Here is a 20769-nt window from a genome sequence, read left to right as displayed (position 1 = left end):
ATTAAGGATCCAAGTGCAAAACTGGGGTAAATTTGCAATTTCTCATCCATTAGTCTAAGTTACATTTGAGTAGGGTTAGGCTGCTTCACATGGATAGGAAGCCTGCTCCAGAGGAGGAGGAGGAGGAATCTTTTGACACACATACCTTTCCCCACCAACATGTCCTGTTTATGTTGCAGATGAGGTCTAGGTCCTTAGAATGGGTAATTTTGATGCTATTTGTTTTGGGGATATGCAAGAAATACATTGGATCAGAAGATGCCTTGTAGGCTAGGAACAAATCACTGCTCAGCAGTCTACAGGAGTCCAAGTACAAGGATAGTGCTTTGAGACAGTCCACACTGGATTTATTTACTCCTTGCATTCTACTTGTGAGTAACCTTTTCGGGAATAAACTCTTGGCTAGGCTTGTAAGGACCCCAGGCCATTAGACTGGTAACCTCCTATGAACCTTTGTAGTCTGTCAAGCTGTAGCGAGTGCCTGGTCAGGTACATGCTAAAGAGTGCATTGTACACTTTAACTAGTCAGATAAGAGCCAAGTACACTAGAACGATGATCTCCTTTGACCTGGATGCCATGGCCTAATGCAAGACAATAACAACATAGGTTCACAGATTGGTACTAGGCTATCAGCCCTAGGGCCTAAAGAAGCCTAGACATAACAATTCCCTGGCTATTTCTTCCCACACTATTTACTTCCCTGGACCCGTCTAGTAGGGCAACTGATGTGATCCCCGGGGTGAATTTCCTTTCTCCCATCCAATCATTACGGTTCCTTTTGAAGAGGGCCAAAGAGGCGCTCTGCTTGACATGTATGGGCAGTCTATTCCAGAGTCTGGGGAGTCTCTGGGTCAGGAACCTATCCCTCCAGTATGTTTTGTTTATTGTGATGACAAGACTTAGATCCCTGGAGCGTGTGGCTCTGAGGGATTGGGATTTCTTTAAGTGTAGCATGTCCAATGGCTCTGGGTTTGACATCGCCTTGTATGTTAAGCAGAGATCGCCTCGGAGTAGACGATATGCCACAGAGTATAGCTGGAGTTTTTTAAGGCGGTCAGCATAGGGCATCTGCTTTAAGCCTGTGATTCTTTTAGTGAGGTATTTCTGCGGCCTTTCCAGTTGTTGCAGATGTCTTGAGAGGTACATACCAAATGGGGCCTTGTATTCTATAATGGGTCTAATGAGGGATGAGTACAGTGGGACAATGACCTCCTTTTTTCTGGATGAAAAGCCCTTAGTGATGAGGTGTGTCACACAGAAGGATTTCCTGACTGTTGTGGCAATGTGGTTATTGAAGGTGAGACCACTGTCCACCTGTGTCTCTAAGTCTCTTATCACACTTTCGGTGTTCAGTGTACTGCCACCTAGCTGATAATTCACAGGTACATGTTTATCCCCAAAGGGGATAACTATACATTTCTTGGCATTGAGCTTGAGCCCATGGCTCTGGCACCAAGCATCTGTTTCTGTAAGGCCCTTTTGTACAGTATCCACACAATTTGGGGATTCAATAACGGCTCCTAGTTTGCAGTTATCTGCGAACTTTGTTAGCCAGAGTCCCTTAGTGTTGGCCTGTACTTCAGAGATATAGATGCCAAACAAGAGAGGTCCCAGGACAGAACCCTGAGGTACTCCACTTGTCTGGAGCTGGATTTGGAGTGAGCTACTTTTACAGCGTGGGTTCCGTCAGTAAACCAGTTGGCAACCCATCAAGTGATGTAGTGATTAATGCCCAGCTTAGTAAGTTTATCTATGATTCCAGAGTGGGGGATGGTGTCAAAGGCCTTGGCGAGGTCCAGATAGGCTGTGTGGACTGTCTTACCCTCGTGCATGGTTCTGGAGACTGATTCAAAGAAGTCAGTAAGGTTCAGGAGACAAGATCGTCCCTTCATGAACCCAAACTGGGTGGGGTAAGGTGTTTTAAGGTTGCCAATGTCTTTGTTTATAAGTTCCATGATAATACGTTCCATTGTCTTGCAGATCAGGCTCGTCAGACTGATGGGGTGGTAGTTCCTGGGATCCAAGGTGGATCCCCCCCTTGTGGAGTGGGATAACTGTAGCTGTGCGCCACTCAGTGGGCATGAAGCCCAAGGTGAGGGTATGATTAAACATGACACTTAGGTGAGGTGCCAGTTCATTTTGTAGTTCATGTAGTACACAGCCAGGGATGTCATCTGGTCCCATAGATGCTGTATTCTTAGCTTTGGAGAGTGTGTTTTTTACCTGTGTGGCTATTACAGGAATTTGGCAATCTTCCAGTATTGAGATGGGCCATTTAGGGGGTGAGAGAGGGGTGAAGTTGGCACTAAACTGATCTGCCAGGATATTGGCAATATCCTTGGGATCAGTATATTTAATCCCATTCTGTTGTAGCTCAGAGCAGATCTGAGCATTGCCATTTAGATTCTTGACATAGTTATAGAATGCCTTGTGGTTGTCTTTGGAATCTTTGGCAATTTTATTTTCGTAACTAGCTTTGGAGGACATTATGAGGGATCTTAGCTTCTTACTGAGGCTGGTAAGGGAGTTTTTTGCATCCTGGGATTTTCCTCTTTTCTGCAACAGTTTTTTTTTCCTTTTGTGGTAAAGTTTCTTTATGGCAGGGGACCACCAGATTGGCTTCCTTTTTTTGGAGGAGTGCATCTTGGCTCTATTTGGGATGGCACGATTCATGCATGAGTGGATGTGCTCGTACAGTGCCTTAGTGTAGGACTCAGCAGTTGAACTTTCAGTTCCCGTCTGCATGGGTGTCATGAAGTTTGTAACTTCTGACTTGAGTCGCATGAAGTTGGCCTTGGAGAAGTTTTTTATGGAAGTTTCCTTACTGGGGGTGGGGGCGGGATGTGTATGTTAAGGGTGATTAGCTTATGGTCTGATCTGACCAACGAGGGGGTGATCATAGGTGTGGAGCATTGGATTTCCCATGTTGGTAATGACCATGTCTAGGATATTGGAGCCCCTGGTGGGACTATGGATTAGTTGATCCAGGGCATTGGAATTTATGAATTCCAAGAACCGTTGGGCAAAGGTGTTGGTGCACGAGTAGTTTTCCCAGTTAATGGCAGGGTAGTTAAAATCACCCAGTATTACGGTGTTTGGTTGTATATTAATATTTTCCAGTATATTTAGAAAGGTGTAGTGAGAATCTTGGGGCATGGTGGGGGATCTGTAGCAAGCTACAATTTGTATTGTAGTCTTACCTAGTGTTAGTTGCACCTGGAGAATTTCAGACGCATTGTGTTGGGCAACTAACCTGGTGGTGTGAATAACCTTGGTGAATGTGGACACTCCTCCATCTTTAGTGTTTTGATCCTGGTTTGGTAGCCGAAAAGTGTGGTAACAGTTGTAGCCTGGTATTGTAGGGGTGCTCTCTGAAGCCTTGAACTAGGTCTCAGTTACTGCACAGATATCGATGTTCCCCATTTTTAGGAGTGCCTTGAGAGAGTGCATTTTGAGGTTTAGACTTCTAGTATTGAGTAGCATTGCCTTCAGATTTTGCATCCTTGTACCCGTTATGGTGGTGGTTTTGTCCTTTGAACTTTGCCTTAAAAAGGCACTATAGGGGTGGCAAGAGCCTTAGCCAGTAACCTGAATCCCAGGGGTGAAAGTTGCAGACCATCTCTGGCAAAACATCGTGGTCTGTCGATCATGTCATCCCAGGCAGACAGATACCGGATCCCCTTTGAATGACACCAGAAGCTTAGCCAATTGTTGAAATCAATCATTTTGTCCTTATATTGTGGTATCATTCTGGGCGAAGGCTTTTTACTGTTAGTTTTCTTTTCTATTGCAAATAAACCTGTGCTACAATTTAAATCGGACAAATTACTACTGATGTTTTAAAACAAATCAGAAGTTTTGGACACAGCTGACACCACTGCCCAGACTTTTGGCCCTGATAATGCCCAAGGTGACGTGGACTCAATGAGTTGCCTTAGTGCTGAGTCAGCCAGGAAAGGATAATGTGAGCATCCAGCACTGGAGATTACTCAAGGTGGGTGATGGGGATGGCAGACTTCTGCCACAGAAGCTCCACCTACGGGAAAGTCCTGAGATCACAGCACTTGCATATTGGGATTAAGAGAGCAAAATCCAGTTAACAAGTCTACAAACACTCTAGAGGGAACTGTGGGTATAAGAAAGTGTGCACTTGTTCAAGGTCTGAAGTAGTGGACAACTTTTTGGCCTGCAGGATGATGATGGCTATGAGCCCTGGCTCTCTGCTGTTCTTCTCTCACTGTTACAACGGCACTGGATGTTGGGAGGAGCAAACAGGTATATACAACATAGAGCTCTATAGTCATGAGGTAAGGGGCAGAATGGTGAGAACAACAAAAAAAAAAAAAAAGTTAGACAAAGTGTATTATTACTCTGCAAAACACCCGTTCCAAATTTCCTTTAGTCTGGCCCTGAGCTGTTAATTACCTACTTCCTGTAGTGAAGGTAAAAAGCTTTTATTTCTTCCACTGTCATTTGCCCGTGTGACATGCAATTCTGAGGGAGTCACTTAACTAGACAGTGGTCTCAGGTTGTCACATGTCCAGCGAGCTTACCTAGATAAATACAATAAAATCAACAGCCTCTCAGGTAACAGCTTTCTCCCCTAAGACATGAAGTACAGAGATGAATGCATTAAACAGGGTGCAGGGGTCATGTTCCTCTATGCATAAGAGAATTTAGATGGGCGAGGCCTCTCATACAAAACCCATTGCTTCTGATACAGAAAGTTTGAGAGTATTGTACTGATAGATAGCTGTACCTCGCAGATGTCTCTGATTTCACCTCATTTTTTTGGTCTCTTCTTCGAAAAATTAGTGATGGTCTAGTAAATCACTGAGGATTGCCGTCAATAAATAATGACAGACATTTGAATTTCAGACTTCACATCCTTCAGAAATTGTGTGTTAATGCAAAACATGTTATTCTAGCAATGTTCTAAGTACGCAAGAGGAATACTTAGAATCTCTGATTTGTGGGTCTTTGTCCCCATCCCACTATTTTTGGCTTTGCCCCTCATTCTTCTACTAAGAAGGTTGAGAGCTCTGCTTTCAAACTGTTATGAAATAGCACTCAACTTTTTTTTAACCACAAATAGCTACAATGCTATAATAATCCTTCCAGAATTTAAGACAAGAGTTAATGATCTACTACAAGACTGATGTTTCCTTTAAAAATAAACATCATTACAAAGCACCCGTGTACTCCCAAGGAAGGGTTTCTGTTCAGAGTCTGTTAAATGCTAGGCTGTCAAGGCTATTCTGCAAAGGGGATAGGATCTTTACCATCTCCTGCCCACCTCCCCACCCCCGGTTTGTTTATATACCACAGCACTGTAGTATTGTCTTGTTATCAGTAACACAGGTCCTGGATGATTTTGTGCTTTCACAGAATTTATTAGGAATATCATCTCCTTTAGATTTATCTGCTTGTGTCAGAAATAATGCTCTCAAACCCCTTGGACCTTGATTTCTTGAGAAACCATTTCCCTTGCAAAGTCTGAGGCATATGTTGTGACTGACGTACAGGAAATAGAAGGGAGAGGACTCTAGGATTTAACAGGACTTGACTGGTCCACCAACTGGCCCATCAAAAGATTTCCTTTTCTACAAAGCTGAGCACAAGAATTGGAAAGGATGCAAAAGTAGAAGGTGGGTGCAAAGGAATTTGAGAAACCACTCAATCTTCCTCATGTGGACTCTGGCAAAAGAGGATCATGAGGCTAGAAGTCATAAATCTAAGAATTCTTAAAATTCCCATGCTGTGAACATTCCTTGCTGGGAGGGACTTACAAAGAGATTATGGTAAAAAAAAGTGTTTTCTCTGGAGGAAGAAAGGCAGTCATCATAATTGTCCAGAAGACATTCTAGGAACACTAATGTCTGTAGGAAGGGACCAATGGTGACTTTTTCAAATTTAGTTTGAATCCTATGTTACAGAGAAGCTCTATTGTGAACAGGAGAGGTCATGAGTGTCCTAGATTTCGGATGCTGAGTTCAGACAATCGTCCAGATAATGATACAATGTGAATGTCTGAAGTCTGCAAAAAGCCTGTAAAGCCAAAAGCTATAACTAGAGCATGGCAGTTGCTGAAGACTCTGGGGATACCAGACAGACCTAAAAATAAAGAAGTAAACTGAAAATGCAAACACAGAGCAGATAATCCCAAAGAACATCTGAGGTTTTACTGAACTGGAAGGTACAGACAGACACCTTTCAGATCTAAAGTAACCAGGAATGCACTGGAAAAGCAGGAGGGGAAAGGGGGTTTTGAAGGGTCAGCATCTGAAATTTTGGAACATGAAGGAAGGTGCTCAGTCTGGAAAGGTGTAAAATGGGCCCTCAACTGCCTCTTTTCTGGGAACTAGAAAGCTTGTGTAAAAGAAGCCTTCTCTCTAGGAAGGGGACTGGCTCTATAACCTCCTGTGTCAGAATTTCTGAAATGATTTCAGGCAGAAGGGATATCTGGTCCTCTGCAGAGGAATTCCAGACTGGACTGTAGGTGTCTGATGAATCCTGCGTCTGTGCTCTATGACACTTAGCACCCAGGTGTCTGAAGTTATTGATTTCCAAACAGGAAAACACAAGGGAAAGATCACTTGCAATTCTGGGGGAATGGCTAGGTGGGGAATGTGGGGGGGCATGGAAGGCAAGTAGATTTATACTTTTTTTCTTTTGAAAGGAGAATACATGGGAATCCTCTTCTTTCTTTTTTGTATCACCTTGCCATTTTGTCTTATACTATTGCTTAGAACATTTTTGTGGCAAGACAAAAAAGTTTTTTGAAACAAAGGCCTGGATTGGATGGAAATTTTCTTGGTATTTGGGAAAGGGTGAATAGAATAGTTGTTTGCTCCACTGCATTTATTTTCCTCTCTCTCGCTTCCAGCTTCTTAAGCATCTCAGCTGAGGAATTTCCAAATAACAAATGTTGTTCTAGTAGGGCATTTAAAAGTTGAGCCTTAACATCTCCTGGGAAATTCTGTAACCTTATCCAGGCATGTCAGTCCCGCTAGCTTTGTCAATGGAGACAGTGGCCCCAGCAACGAAAGCATGTGTTATAGAATATTTAATTAACTTGGGAAGTACAGTTGACCATTTCCAAGAAAGTGTTTTTAACCTCAGAATTAGGGAAGTTAGGCAAAGATTGTGGCGCATTTGCAAATATGGACAAAAAGTACCTTCACATATGGGTTTGGCAATTTCTACACCTAAAGGCCAAGTAGCAGATGCACAAATGCTTTGCCAAATATATCAAAGGCACAACTATTCTAGTCATTTGGGATAGGATTGTCCATAAAGATTTTAGTACTTCTGTCCATGTCTAGAGAAATAATGACAGGATCTGTAACAAGGTTCTTACCAAGAAACTTTTGAGTATCTGGTACTTTATACAACCTATCAGGCTTCTTGGTTGATGTGGATTGACAGTTTGGAGATGCTGAAAATCCAACCACGGAAGCTGAAGCAATCCAAACAGTAGGACCCACTCGAATTTTTAACTAGATGAAAACTTGATTTATTGCAAAAATAACAAGTTTACCTAGGTTTCGTCTTACATTCAAAGACTTCATCAGAACAATACATTGCAGACCACACTCCCTTTATATATACTTCTAACTTAAGGGGAAATTAATCACCCAATTGCACATAGTCACTATTTAAAGGAACATACCTCTCAACTGTTCTATACCAGTAATACTAAATATACTTAATAAGACAGCATCCAGGACACGATTTTAAATTTTGTGTTATTCAACAAATTATTAAGGATAGTCAAGGTCGTATCCTGGATGTTCATTTAGATATTTGTGAAATGAAGTGGCAAATAAGGTTAGATGCCACTACCTTTCCGGGTATCAATGACAATATTAGCATTGCCCCCCCTTTTAAAATTGAGACATATGTTGGGTTAATGTTTTCCAATAAAGTTTTAGTGTTTTAATGTTGTTATTTATAAGATAAGTATTTTTAAATATTCTCAAATGGTATTCAAATGTATTGTTTTAATATATGTGGAATACGTAATAATATTATTACCCATTATTTAATTGTAGTTGGTTAGTTAGGTAATGTTTGTATTTTATGGGGTTTATAATGAAACGTATTATATGATTTATATATTAAGTATATTTAGTATTACTGGTATAGAACAGTTGAGAGGTATGTTCCTTTAAATAGTGACTATGTGCAATTGGGTAATTAATTTCCCCTTAAGTTAAAAGTATATATAAAGGGAGTGTGGTCTGTAATGTATTGTTCTGATGAAGTCTTTGAATGTAAGACGAAACCTAGGTAAACTTGTTACTTTTGCAATAAATCAAATTTTCATCTAGTTAAAATTCGTGTGGGTCCTAGTGTTTGGATTGCTTCAGCTTCCGTGGTTGGATTTTCTGGTTCAGTTTGTTTGTTCGAGTTGGTTTGTTTGGTTTTCACATGGAATCTTTGGGGTCTAATTCAGACATAATGGGCCTTTTGCTTAAAATCAACCAGCAGCTGTCTGAGCATACTGAGCAGATAAAATCACTGGTGGAGCAGCAACAGGTTATGGCAGCTGGTTCTCCTCGTTTGTTCGGTAGCCTGGGTGTACCTTTAACTCAACCCACTCCCATGGTCAGTAATCAAACAGCTAGTATTGATGAGGCGAATGAAAAAGTACCGGTTGCAAAAGGAAATATAATAATAGCTACTGCATCTAATATAGAAGCTAATGTGGACAAAATGCAATGGAAGGCCAATAATTTTGATTTTCGGCAAGAATTTAATAGAGCGATTCCTGCTACAAGAGTGAACTTAACCCTAGCAGAATGCTTAAAAAGCTTTGAAAAGAAATTATATGCAATGAAAAAGTTACAATTGGAGAATGGGTACCTAATGAGGAACATTGAATTGGGATTGGTACCTCGTGGGTTGCAATTATGGAGATACCCTAACAGTATAGCCAGTAATAATGAAATGATTCAAGAAGTGAACCAATTGTTTGATAACACCGGGTTGGAGCTAATGAAAATTGTGATTAAATATAACAATGTGGTTATAGCCCGGCAAATGAGTGAATTAGAACAGGAAAATGACAATATATTGAATGATTTAAATTCTGAAAGTTATTTAACCAACTATAAAAACATTTTGAGTAGTATTGACAATGGTTGCCATGTAATATTTCAAAGAAAAATTAATAAAATGAAAAGGGATACGGATGAGTACAGTGATCAAAAGGTATATCCTTTATCCAAAGTTAACCGTGGTAACCCAAAATTGACAGTTAATGAAAGTGGAAAAAACGGGTGAGATATGATGTCACCACACAGGGATCCGCATTTTCAGCAAGAGGAGCGCCCTTTAGAGGAAGGTCTGAGACGTTCCGAGAGGTTACGTAATCGTGGGGAAAATGTTCCACAGCAGAGAAGAGAGAACCACGAGAAGTATGTAGAACAGGGAGTGCGTCCGAAGAAATGGGGATTCCAACCGAAATACCAAGACAGTCATCACAAGGTGTGGTGATAGGCCCCGAGGAAGTCCCATTTTTAGCGGCTAAGGCTTGGAATTTGAATTTGGCGTGCAGGGCGGAAACCGATGATGCAGCTTGTTCAAAGGATTTTCAACATTTTTTGTGTCAAAGTCGAGTAAAAGCCCAACAGGTGATTTAATTGACAGTAATTTTGTTTGGAGTTCATCATTTAGAGACAAACATCAGGAAGACACCGACAAACTCCATATAGAGGAAACGGCCGACCCGTTGCTGCAAGTAAGAATTTATCAGACATCTGAGGTCTTATTTGATGCCGACCAAACCAAATTGGTGAATTTTGACTTGAGACATTGTACTGATACAAATTCCGAATGGAATAATTTTTGTGATTCACTTGGTAATGATTTTACAACTGGGTTTGTGGTGAGCCAAACCAATATGGGGTGCAATGGTACTGAGAGGTTAGTTTCGAATGGTACGGGGGAATTGGCTGTCAATACTAGTGTAAGTTATTTGAATAGTGATTGTAGTAGTGTTTTAGAAGATGTTCCAAATATTTCTGACCTCATTGAAGTTATGCAGGAAGGGAATTATTATTTTTCAAATTTTAGTGAACCTGTGATTGTTTCTAATAAATATGGAGATTTTAAGGTATATAATTATTCAAGTAAGGATTTAGATGTAAAACATGCCGAACTACTATCCAAAGGGTTCACCTTTGTACCGAGTAGAAGGGGCAAAATAATTGATGTACTTGTTGATTTAAAGTTACTGACTCGAAAAATGAATATTAGGATGTGTTTTGCTCAAGATAGTGATCAAAATAGTAGTACTTTAAGAAAACCAAGTAAGTTTAATCCCCCTGCTAATAATACTGTGGCATTATTTGAGAAGGCATGTGAATTAGAAATAAGGGAGTATTTTAAAGATAATAATAGAAATAGGAATGATTTAAAAGGCAATAGTAATTTGACCAATGATGAAACAGTTTTGTTAAGTAAGCTTATTAAGGATAAAAGTATTTGTTTTATGAAACCAGACAAGGGTAACGGTATGGTGGTCATGGATAAAAATGACTATTCAGACCACATGTTTAAAATGTTAACTGGGGATACTTATGAGGAGGTCACTTTAAATGAAATTCATGTGGCTTTCTCTAAGATAGATTTAATGATTGCAGATTTGCTTTATCAAGGTCAGATAAATGAATTGGAGTTTAATTATTTGAGAAATGAATTTCCTATAAGTAATATATTTGGCATTCCCAAATTGCACAAAGGCTTGAACAATGTCACATTTAGACCCATTGTGGATGGGAAAAGAAGTAAAACCTTTTTTATTAGCAAATATGTTGATTATCATCTTCAAGGGGGGCTAGCCAAGTTTGACTATATTACTAGGGATTCGTGGCATTTTTTACATAAGTTAAATGAGGCCAAAATTGATTTTTCTACTGTATTTCTTACTACAGATGTTTGTAATTTGTATTCAGTGATCCCTAATGATATTGGTCTGGAATGGCTGGAGAGTCAATTAATAAAAACAGGATTGTTTGAGCAGGACCAAATTAATGTATTTACAACACTTATGGAAATTGTTTTAAACAATAATTTTCTGTTCTTTGAGGGTAGTTATTATAAACAAGTAACTGGGGCAGCGATGGGGGCGGCTTATGCCCCCCATTTACGCTAATTATGTAATGTCCTTTTGGGAACAAATATGTTTTTCGGAGTGAGTACAATCAATATATCCAGCAATACACGCGATTTCTGGATGATATTTTCATTATTTGGGATGGTGGGCTTGAAAACTTAGTGGCATTTTTACATTTTATAAACAATACTGTTAGTTTTTTTAAAATTTACTTATGAATATAGTGCCACGGAAATATGTTATTTGGATGTCCACCTAGTGGTTGACCATGATAAAGGAAGCCTTTCATCTAGTATTCATAGAAAGGCTACGTTTTCAAATTCTTATTTGAATTATCAAAGCTGGCACCCGAGCCATCAGAAAAAAGCTATAGTTAAGGGTCAAATGGTTAGGGCTGCCAGAATGGTAAATAATTATCAAGAATTTGAAAGTGAATTAGAGTTTATTATGGGAATGTTTATAAAAAGAGGGTATCCTGTTGTTTTATGTAATTCTATCAAAGACGAAATTATATCTAAAAGAAACAAAGGGTTTTATCAGCCCATCTTAAGAGTTGGCGTACAGGAGGTCAGGGATAGCAGCTTACAGTTTGACAATGTACGAATAGACATAAGAGAGGGAAGGGGATCCTTATATTTCATTACTACTTATACTTATGATACAGAACTTTTAGTAAAAGTTGTACGGAGAAATTGGGAGCTTTTGAAATTAGATGAACATGTTTGTAATAGAATGAAAATTCCCCCAAAAAATGTATATAGGAAAGATAAATCCTTCAAAAACCTGTTGTAGAGAAGTGGTTACCCCAACAGTTCTAATTCTTTTAGACCAGTAGGAAATTTCAAGTGCGGTAGATGTAGTTTATGTAGGTACATTTTTACCACAGAGAATAAAATTGTAATAGCTAATGAAATTATATATTTCAGGGGGCATTTTAATTGTTTTAGTAGAAATGTAGTTTATCTAGCTAGGTGCAATCAGTGTCCTGCATTTTAAATTGGAAAAACGTGTCAAGCTTTAAGAGAAAGGATTGGTGAGCATATGTTAGATATTAGGCACATGAGGAACACTAATGCCCTAGTTAGACATATTAGACAGCATCCAGGACACAATTTTAAATTTTGTGTTATTCAACAAATTATTAAGGATAGTCAAGGTTGTATTCTGGATGTTCATTTAGATATTTGTGAAATGAAGTGGCAAATAAGGTTAGATGCCACTACCTTTCCGGGTATCAATGACAATATTAGCATTGCCCCCCTTTTAAAATTGAGACATTTGTTGGGTTAATGTTTTCCAATAAAGATTTAGTGTTTTAATGTTATTTATAAGATAAGTATTTTTAAATATTCTCAAATGGTATTCAAATGTATTGTTTTAATATATGTGGAATACGTAATAATAATATTATTACCCATTATTTAATTGTAGTTGGTTAGTTAGGTAATGTATGTATTTTACGGGGTTTATAATGAAACGTATTATATGATTTATATATTAAGCATATTTAGTATTACTGGTATAGATATAACAGTTGACAGGTATGTTCCTTTAAATAGTGACTATGTGCAATTGGGTAATTAATTTCCCCTTAAGTTAGAAGTATATATAAAGAGAGTGTGGTCTGTAATGTATTGTTCTGATGAAGTCTTTGAATGTAAGACGAAACCTAGGTAAACTTGTTATTTTTGCAATAAATCGAATTTTTATCTAGTTAAAAATTCGTGTGGGTCCTAGTGTTTGGATTGCTTCAGCTTCCGTGGTTGGATTTTCTGGTTCAATTTGTTTGTTCGAGTTGGTTAGTTTGGAGATACTGATGCTGCAGAGAACGCATCCTGTAAAGCAAGCAAGAATAGAGGGATATCTACAGGCTTGGTGGACTCCAGGATGAGGAGCTCAGTCTTGCTTTTGTGAATCTGACACCTCTTTTCCTTCCCACTTAAAGACATGTTTAATTTTCAAGTAGTAGCTCCAAAAGGGATTTCCTCATTTGGGGAATCTGAAGAAAGCATATCCCCAGATTCTGAGTCACAGGCAGTGAGGCAAAGATTTGTGATACACAGACCAAATTTTTCCTGATCAGATTCAGAAAGTATTTTTTCCATACAGGAAGAAGGAACACTTTTACTCTACACTGGAGTAGAGGAAGACGAGGGTGTAAAAGAGGACTGATGGATTAGACAGCCTTAAATAAGCCATGAGCAAAATCATGCCAGCTATCCTAGGTCCTTTTCTGAGAAGAGGGAGTAGGAAGAGGGGAATGACCAGATGTATTCTTGGCTAGATACGTACCACTTTGTAATGACTACTGCAACAGTGATCTAATGAAGAATGTACACTGTAATCCCTCCAAACTCCTCTCACAAAGGCTTTTACTTCACTTCTCCCCCCCCTGGCTTATTGGTACTTAGTGTCCACCCCCCCCAACAGCACTGCACAAAAGGCTTCTTTTTTAAGCCCAATGACTTCATTCACTGCTAGTGTTCATCACTGGGTCAGAGAGTTACCATTACTGCAAATCAATTACAACCTGCCACAAATCCTTGTAAATTCCTAAATTACTAAAATCTTGAACAGGCACTTTTCAGACTCCTCATCTCCAGCCTCCACAGGTATATGTCAGAAACTCTTCTATGAGTAAGGGGTGAACTCATTCTGCACAAAAGCATTACTTAGGCACTTTTGTAACAGATTAACTAGATGTCTGGGTTTTCAGAACACATCCCAGCCATCACTCCAGATATCAGACCTAAACCAACTCATCATTAGAAGGTGAGGGGTTCAAAGTACTCATGTCTCTTGAACTAAAAGCCTCAGATCTGATGGCTAAAAAGCTGAGCATAAAATTATCAGTTCTTTGCTATCAAATACAAATGCGAGCATCCTTGTGCTAGAACATGGTGTCTGGTAGGAACAGCTCGGAAGAAAAACAAGTCCAAAAATAATTCACCACTGCAGTTCATATAAGGCAAGCTCTCCCTCCCAGTCCTAACCCTGCAGTTATCTACAGCATTCTCTACTTGAGTGCATACGTCTCCCAAGCACAACTACGGAATCACAAAGTGGTGTCCTATAAACACCGCACTTACAGTCTCCAAGATGACTGAATACTCAGAACAACTTTTAGGGGGAAAAAAAAGATCAGAAAAGTTCAGTTAGTTACAGTACGCTATACAAATGAACAGAATGCAACCACACTTTACAATCTGGTTAGTAGAATTTTCCATACTTGTGTCCATAAACATACAGCTCCATTCTTGTATTCTGCAAAGTAAAAACTGAAGTGTAAGCAGTAGAGCAGCTGACCTCATTTCTGTCTGCTGTCTCTATGACCTCCGAAGGTGCCACTTCATCAGTATACTGCCAATGGATGGTGGCAGGCTGGCCCTCCTTTGGTGGCAATGCTTCTGTGATGATTACTTTTCCTTGTGGAGGAATCATACCGCACTCCCGAGCAACGGAGACAGCTGTCAACATATTATCACCTGTGCAGGAAGAGTGAAGCAAAGAAAATAATTATTATAAAGAAAAGAACAACTGTATAAATCCAGAACCCTCTACACACATAACTCATGTTTCTCACACTCTAACCACTAAACCTCCTAAGTCTTTCTCAGTGTAACCAAATGATTACAGCATAGGACTGACAAGTCAGAGAAATTGTGTTCCAGTATACAAGCTTCCCCGCTGTCTGGGACTCCTCACATTAAACTCTGAGCAGTAAAATATTCAAAACAAATTGGGAACAAATTCAGATGTCAGTATAATGCATACAGATAGTTGAATAAAGCAACAAACCTGATATGAAGGCTAAAAAAGAATTCAATTCCTGTCACCCTAAGCTACAGCTCTAGGATATGCATACAAAAGCAGCCATGAGAAATGTGATACAATACACCACTGATGAAAGCACCAAATGTGTGGAGAACATGTGTGCTGTGGCAAGATGGTCTTTCTTACCTGTGACCATAACACTGCGGATGCAAGCACGGCGCAGCTCCTGCAAAACAGGCATAGTCTGTGGTTTCAACTTGTTCTGCATCATTACCAAGCCCAGTAACTCCATGTTACACTCAATTACCTCCCTACAGGGTGAAATTGAGACACATGCTTAGATACTGTACATTTGTAAGGCAACACACATATGCTTAGATACAGTACGCTTGTAAGGCAGCTCACATGCTTAGATACAGTACACTTGTAAGGCAACGCATATGCTTAAATACGCTACATGTTTAAGACAACACACAAGCTTAAACAAAACAGGCCTATTTTCTACTGAACACAATTACCTTTTTCTAATATTTTTTTCTTTATTTATTCAGCACCCAGATAATTTCATTAAGCCTAACAGACGTGAACTAAGGAATCACAAAGAGGGCAGGCTTTTATGAGTGAAATACAAAAGTCATGTACTTACCACAATGATACAGCTGTAGGAGTCTAACCTCTAGGGCTAGGACAGCAGCCAATAAGGACTGCCCAGCATTACAAACTTTGGAGGCGGTGACACTCTTCTCCCATGCTATGATACACAGTACAGTTCTCCTTTTCAGGTCTGAGGTAGCTGTGCTAAGGCTGAAAAGAAGCCATGAAACTGAGACCAAAGCCACTAAGTTGGGTGAAACAGGGACAGGTCTTCACTAAAAAAATGGACCCGATCCTATACATTTACTGCAGTGTTATGTCCACAGCTTTCATACATGACAGGAGTGGATCCATCATCCATATCCTCTACAATAGTGTCCCAAGCTATTTCAAATGGGAAGACCCAAAGCAAACTACTCCTGAACACACAGACCTGACCTCAAAGGAAGCTGCTGACCTGGAAACTAGATCTAACTTACAGTTGTTTATGAAGATGTTCAAATATGACCAAGTAGCAGCTGGAAAAGAAAATCAAACAAATCATTCCTAAAGCAGACTGACGCAGCTAAAGCCAAAGACACCAAGCAACCGCTTGCCAAGGGAAACTGATCATTTTCTAACACAGTTAGAAAACCATCTAGTCAAGAAGACTGTGGAAACCTCATGAACTCACCCCCCCCCCACCAAAAAAGGGGGAATTGTAGAAAATAAACAGCTAGGGTTATTTCCCAACATATTTGTCCCTGTCCCAATAATATCACAACAGCCTGTAAATATCCAGACAGTACAAGATGTACTCACATAATCAAGAAAAAAGACAGGCACATAAGGCTGAACTCAGTAGCAGACTTCCAAGATGGATACACACTGATCAACAACTTGATTAGAGGTCTTCTAGTCTGAAAACAGAAACTGTGAAACAAAACCAATAAAAGCTATTAAACTGGGTAAAATTTCCTAACTGGACACCAAATATACTGCCTATATAGCATCAAAGAAGAAATATGGAGAAAGTAAGAGAAAATCAAAAAAGGAGCAGGACAGCTGCAAAGGGCAGTTCAAATTGGAGCTTTAGTACAAAAAAAGAAGTTATGTACTCACCATAACGTTCCATCTCAATAGTTCTACTTCATTTGTCTTCAACCTGTGGGACCTCGGATCTGACATGGCTGCATTTTCCAGCTACGGCTCAGAGTTCCATGCTCCTCCCCTTACCCACAATGCCCCTGTCTCCTTCAGATTGAGTTTGCTGCCTAACATGTATCCGATACCCGACCAAATAACACTTTATCCTCCAACACAAACATTACAAATGAACATTAGCCCTGGCAGAACCAAAGATCCCAGCAATAACTGTCCGGGTACAAAGGACATGTCATATCCCAAAGGATAAGATTAGGGGGAAGGAGGGGGGAGGGAATGGCTAAAGACAAATGAAGTAGAACTACTCAGATGGAATGTTATAGTGAGTACATAACTTCTTTATCTGAAGTAGTTTACTTCATTTGTTCTTCAACCTGTGGCACAGAGTCCCCTGCTACCTAACTCTTGGAAGGCCCTCATGGAAGGATATTCCGGAGCACCGCAGAACCAAAGGATGCTCTACTCCTAGAGACCAAATCCAGTTTATAATGAGAAATAAAGGTGTGAGATGAGGCCCAAGTAACAGCTGAACAAATATCCAGATAGACCCTAGACCAAAAGGCCGCTGACGTAGCCATAGATCAGGTCGAATGAGCCTTCACTCTTCCTGGAAGAGACAAACCTCTATCTGAGTAAGCCCAGCCAATGCACTGTGAAATCCAGTGAGCAACAGTCAATTTTAAGACAGGTTTACCTAAGAAGGGCTTGGCATAGGACACAAAAAGCTGATCAGACTTGTGGAAAGATTTAGTCCTGTGCAGATAAAACCTCAACTGCCTATGTATGTCCAGTAAATGCAATTTGTATTCCCCTTTGTTCTGGTAGTTCGGAAAAAATACTGGTAAATTAATAGTCGGATTAATATTGGCCTCTGAGGCTACCTTGGGAAGGAAGGACAGGTTAGTGCGTAGCGACACTCTATCCTTGTGAAAGATCATGTAAGAGACTTTGATAGAAAGAGTTTGAAGCTCAGACACCCTTCTAGCAGATGTAATGACAACCAAGAAAGCAGTTTTCCAGGTCAAAAATTGTAGATCCACAGATGCCGCAGGTTTAAAGGGAGGAAAAACCAATGACTGCAACAACAAAATGAGGTCCCACGGAGGAATGGGGTCTTTAAGAAAGGTTTTACAAAGTTTATTTTATTTATTTTATTTTACATTTGTTGACCGGGCTAGAAGTTTAGAAAAAGCCAACGAAAACATGTCTACCCTAACATGAAAATTAGAAATGGCGACTAGTTGGACTTTTACCGTTGAGGAACTAGCTCCCTGATGAAAAATCCTAGCTAGAAAATCTAAAACTGCAGAAAGCGGTGCAGTGAAAGGGTGCAAAGACCTCTGAATGGCCAATATAGAAAAATGTCTCCATTTACTGCGATAAACTTTTCTGGTGGACAATTTATGAGCTACCACCAGAATGGACTTAACAGGAGATGACAGACCAGGAGTCCTAAGAATCATGGGAACCGGAGCAGTCAAGCAGTGAGCTTCAGACTGTCCAGATCTGGATGAGGAATCCCAGAGGGATGTGAAAGCAGATCTGGGACCGGATCCAAGGTCCATAGTAGAACAACTAGATCCGGCCTGAGTAAGGGAAACCAAACCTGTCGAGGCTAGAATGAGGTGATGAGGATCACAGCGCTCCCCAGCCTTTAGGCTTTCTGTAGAAACTTTGACATGAGGAGAAGAGGAGGATATGCATAAAGAAGCCCGGGAGGCCAAGCATGAATCAGAGCATCTCTGGGGGCTTCCCCCAGCGGGGGGGTTCAGAGTGAAAAACTTGCTGCATTTCCCGTTGGAAGGAGATCCGAAGAGATCGCAGCAATGATGACCCCACTCTAGGAAGTTTTGTTCTGCTACTGAGGGCTTTAGAGACCAAAGCAAAACCAAATGCTGTGCACGTGGGTACTGCACGGCCTGAAAGTACCATTCAACAAACACAATTGGCCAGCAATATTCGTAGTCAAAATGCAGTCAAAAATTGATAGTGAATAAATAAAACTTTATTTACATTTATAAAAAGACCGGTTTCGGCAAAATCATGCCTTCTTCAGTGTTAGACAAACGTGTCCATTTGTCTAACACTGAAGAAGGCATGATTTTGCCGAAACCAGTCTGTTTATAAATGTAAATAAAGTTTTATTTATTCACTATCAATTTTGGACTGCATTTTGACTGCTAATATTGCTGGCCAATTGTGTTTGTTGAATGGCTTTAGAGACCACTCATAAGGCATCAGGATACATCTGCTGAGCCTGTCAGCTAAAATGTTGGACTGTCCCGGGATGTGCGTTGTCACCAGAAAATGACCGGTGGAGATCGCCCATTTCCACACTCTCATGGGCTCCCGACATAAGTGATAAGATCTGGTTCCCCCGTTTGATGATATAACAGACCACTGACATGTTGTAATTGCAATCATTCCCAGAGGAAGATGAGCATGGAGGGCCTGCAATGCAAGAAGAACCGCTCTCATCTCTAGAACTCTGATGTGCAAATAGGTCTTGGATGGGGACCACATGCCTTGGACTGTCCTTCCTAAGCAATGCCCCCCCACCCTAGTAAGGAGGCGTCCGTGGTCACTGTGGTTTGGTGTAAAGGAGGTTGAAAAGGATGTCCCTTGAGGAGATCCGGGGAGTGAGTCCACCACCAAAGGGAGTCCCTGCATGCTTTTGAAATTCTCATTGGAAAAGACAAAGGAGGAGGAAGGTCTAACAGTGACCACTGAACCGCCAGTGTCCACCGCAGTATCCTCATATGAAGGCGAGCCATGGGGAGAAGATTTATCGTGGCCGCCATAGAACCTAGAGCTCTTAACACTGCTTTGGCTGTTGGTAAATGGGTCTGAAGAATGTGTAAGACGTGGAACCTCAAGCTGCGTATCTTGTCTGAGGTGAGGAACACCTGTGATTGTATTGTGTCCAGCCTTGCCCCAATGAAATCTAGAATCTGAACCGGGTGAAGAGCAGATTTGTTCATATTGATCGTAATGCCCAACTTGTTGGCTAGCTGAAGTAAGGAGTCCCTGACCTGACATAGTAGATGCTCTGAGGTGGTGGTAACGTGCCAATCATCCGGGTACGGAAAGACCTGCATGCCCTGAAGCCTCAGGTGAGCCGCTACTACTGCCATTACCTTGGTAATCACCCAGGGGTTGTGGTGAGACCAAAGGGGAGGGCTTGAAATTGGTAATGATTGGCTCCCAGCCGGAAGCAAAGGAACCTCCGGGAGCACCTGTGCATCTTGATGTACGCATCCTGGAGGTCGATCAAGCACATCCAGTCTCTGTCCTGCAGATAAGGTAGGACAGACTGAATCATGACCATCTGGAATTTTGTCTTGGTTACTGACAGGTTCAATTGGGACAGATGCAATATTGGTCTGTGGTCCCCCATCTTTTTTGGCACTAAAAAGAACCTGGAATAAACCACGGATCATGACTGATCTGGGGGGGACCAGATGGATGACTCGTTTTCTTAGCATTGGGTCTACCTGCACTGCTGCTTCCTCCCGCTGTATGGGTGGAATGTCGGGGAGGGCTTTGTTGGATGGGGAAAGATCCCTGAAGGAAACAAAATATCCTCTGGATGTGACTCACAGCACTCACTGATCTGTAGTGATGGACTCCCATGCTAGTGGGTGAAGTGAGACGACCCACGACTGCCTCCAGAGATGGACAGCTGGGCAACCCCTCAGGGTTGCTGTCTGGGTTTATCCGAGAAGTGTTCTTGGGACCTAAAATTCCTAGGACCCCCCTCTGCCTCTAGGGTGGCATCTATTATATCCCCCTCTGCCTCTGGAGGAAGAGGAGTCTTGAGCGTCCTGGGAAAATGCCTGAGACTTGCAGAACCACACCTTCTTCTGGTCTAGCTGGTTCCTGGAAAAGGACCTTTGAGGCGGTGAGAAACGGACCCCGACGGCAGATAGTGTCTTCCTGTCCTTCTCACTCTGGACCAAAGTCTCTCTGACCATCTTCCCAAAAAGGGAAGAACCATCATAAGAAGCACTGGTAAAAGACACCATGAAGGGCTCCAAGAACTGACATAAGTGGAGCCAGGCGTGGTGCCAGATGGCAACGCCTGACCCCGCCGCCCATGTGGCTCCCTCCATGGCATGGGAGAGTAAATGCATAG

The 20769-nt window shown here is 41.0% G+C and overlaps 1 protein-coding gene across 1 annotated transcript in view; it reads right to left on the bottom strand.

Moving 5' to 3' along the window:
• Nucleotides 1-20769, bottom strand: part of LOC122806703 (polyamine-transporting ATPase 13A3-like) — a gene marked incomplete in the record, with an annotated part of 1429840 nt that overhangs the window by 530700 nt on the left and 878371 nt on the right. Inside the window, 2 exon segments of the mRNA XM_044077342.1 lie at nt 14430-14608; nt 15084-15208. Of these exon segments, the coding sequence (XP_043933277.1) occupies nt 14430-14608; nt 15084-15208 (304 nt within the window).

This window comes from Protopterus annectens, chromosome 7.part0, assembly GCF_019279795.1.
Source record: "Protopterus annectens isolate FY-2018-M chromosome 7.part0, PAN1.0, whole genome shotgun sequence".
NCBI lineage: Eukaryota > Metazoa > Chordata > Ceratodontiformes > Protopteridae > Protopterus > Protopterus annectens.
This window is presented reverse-complemented; position numbering and strand designations above follow the sequence as displayed.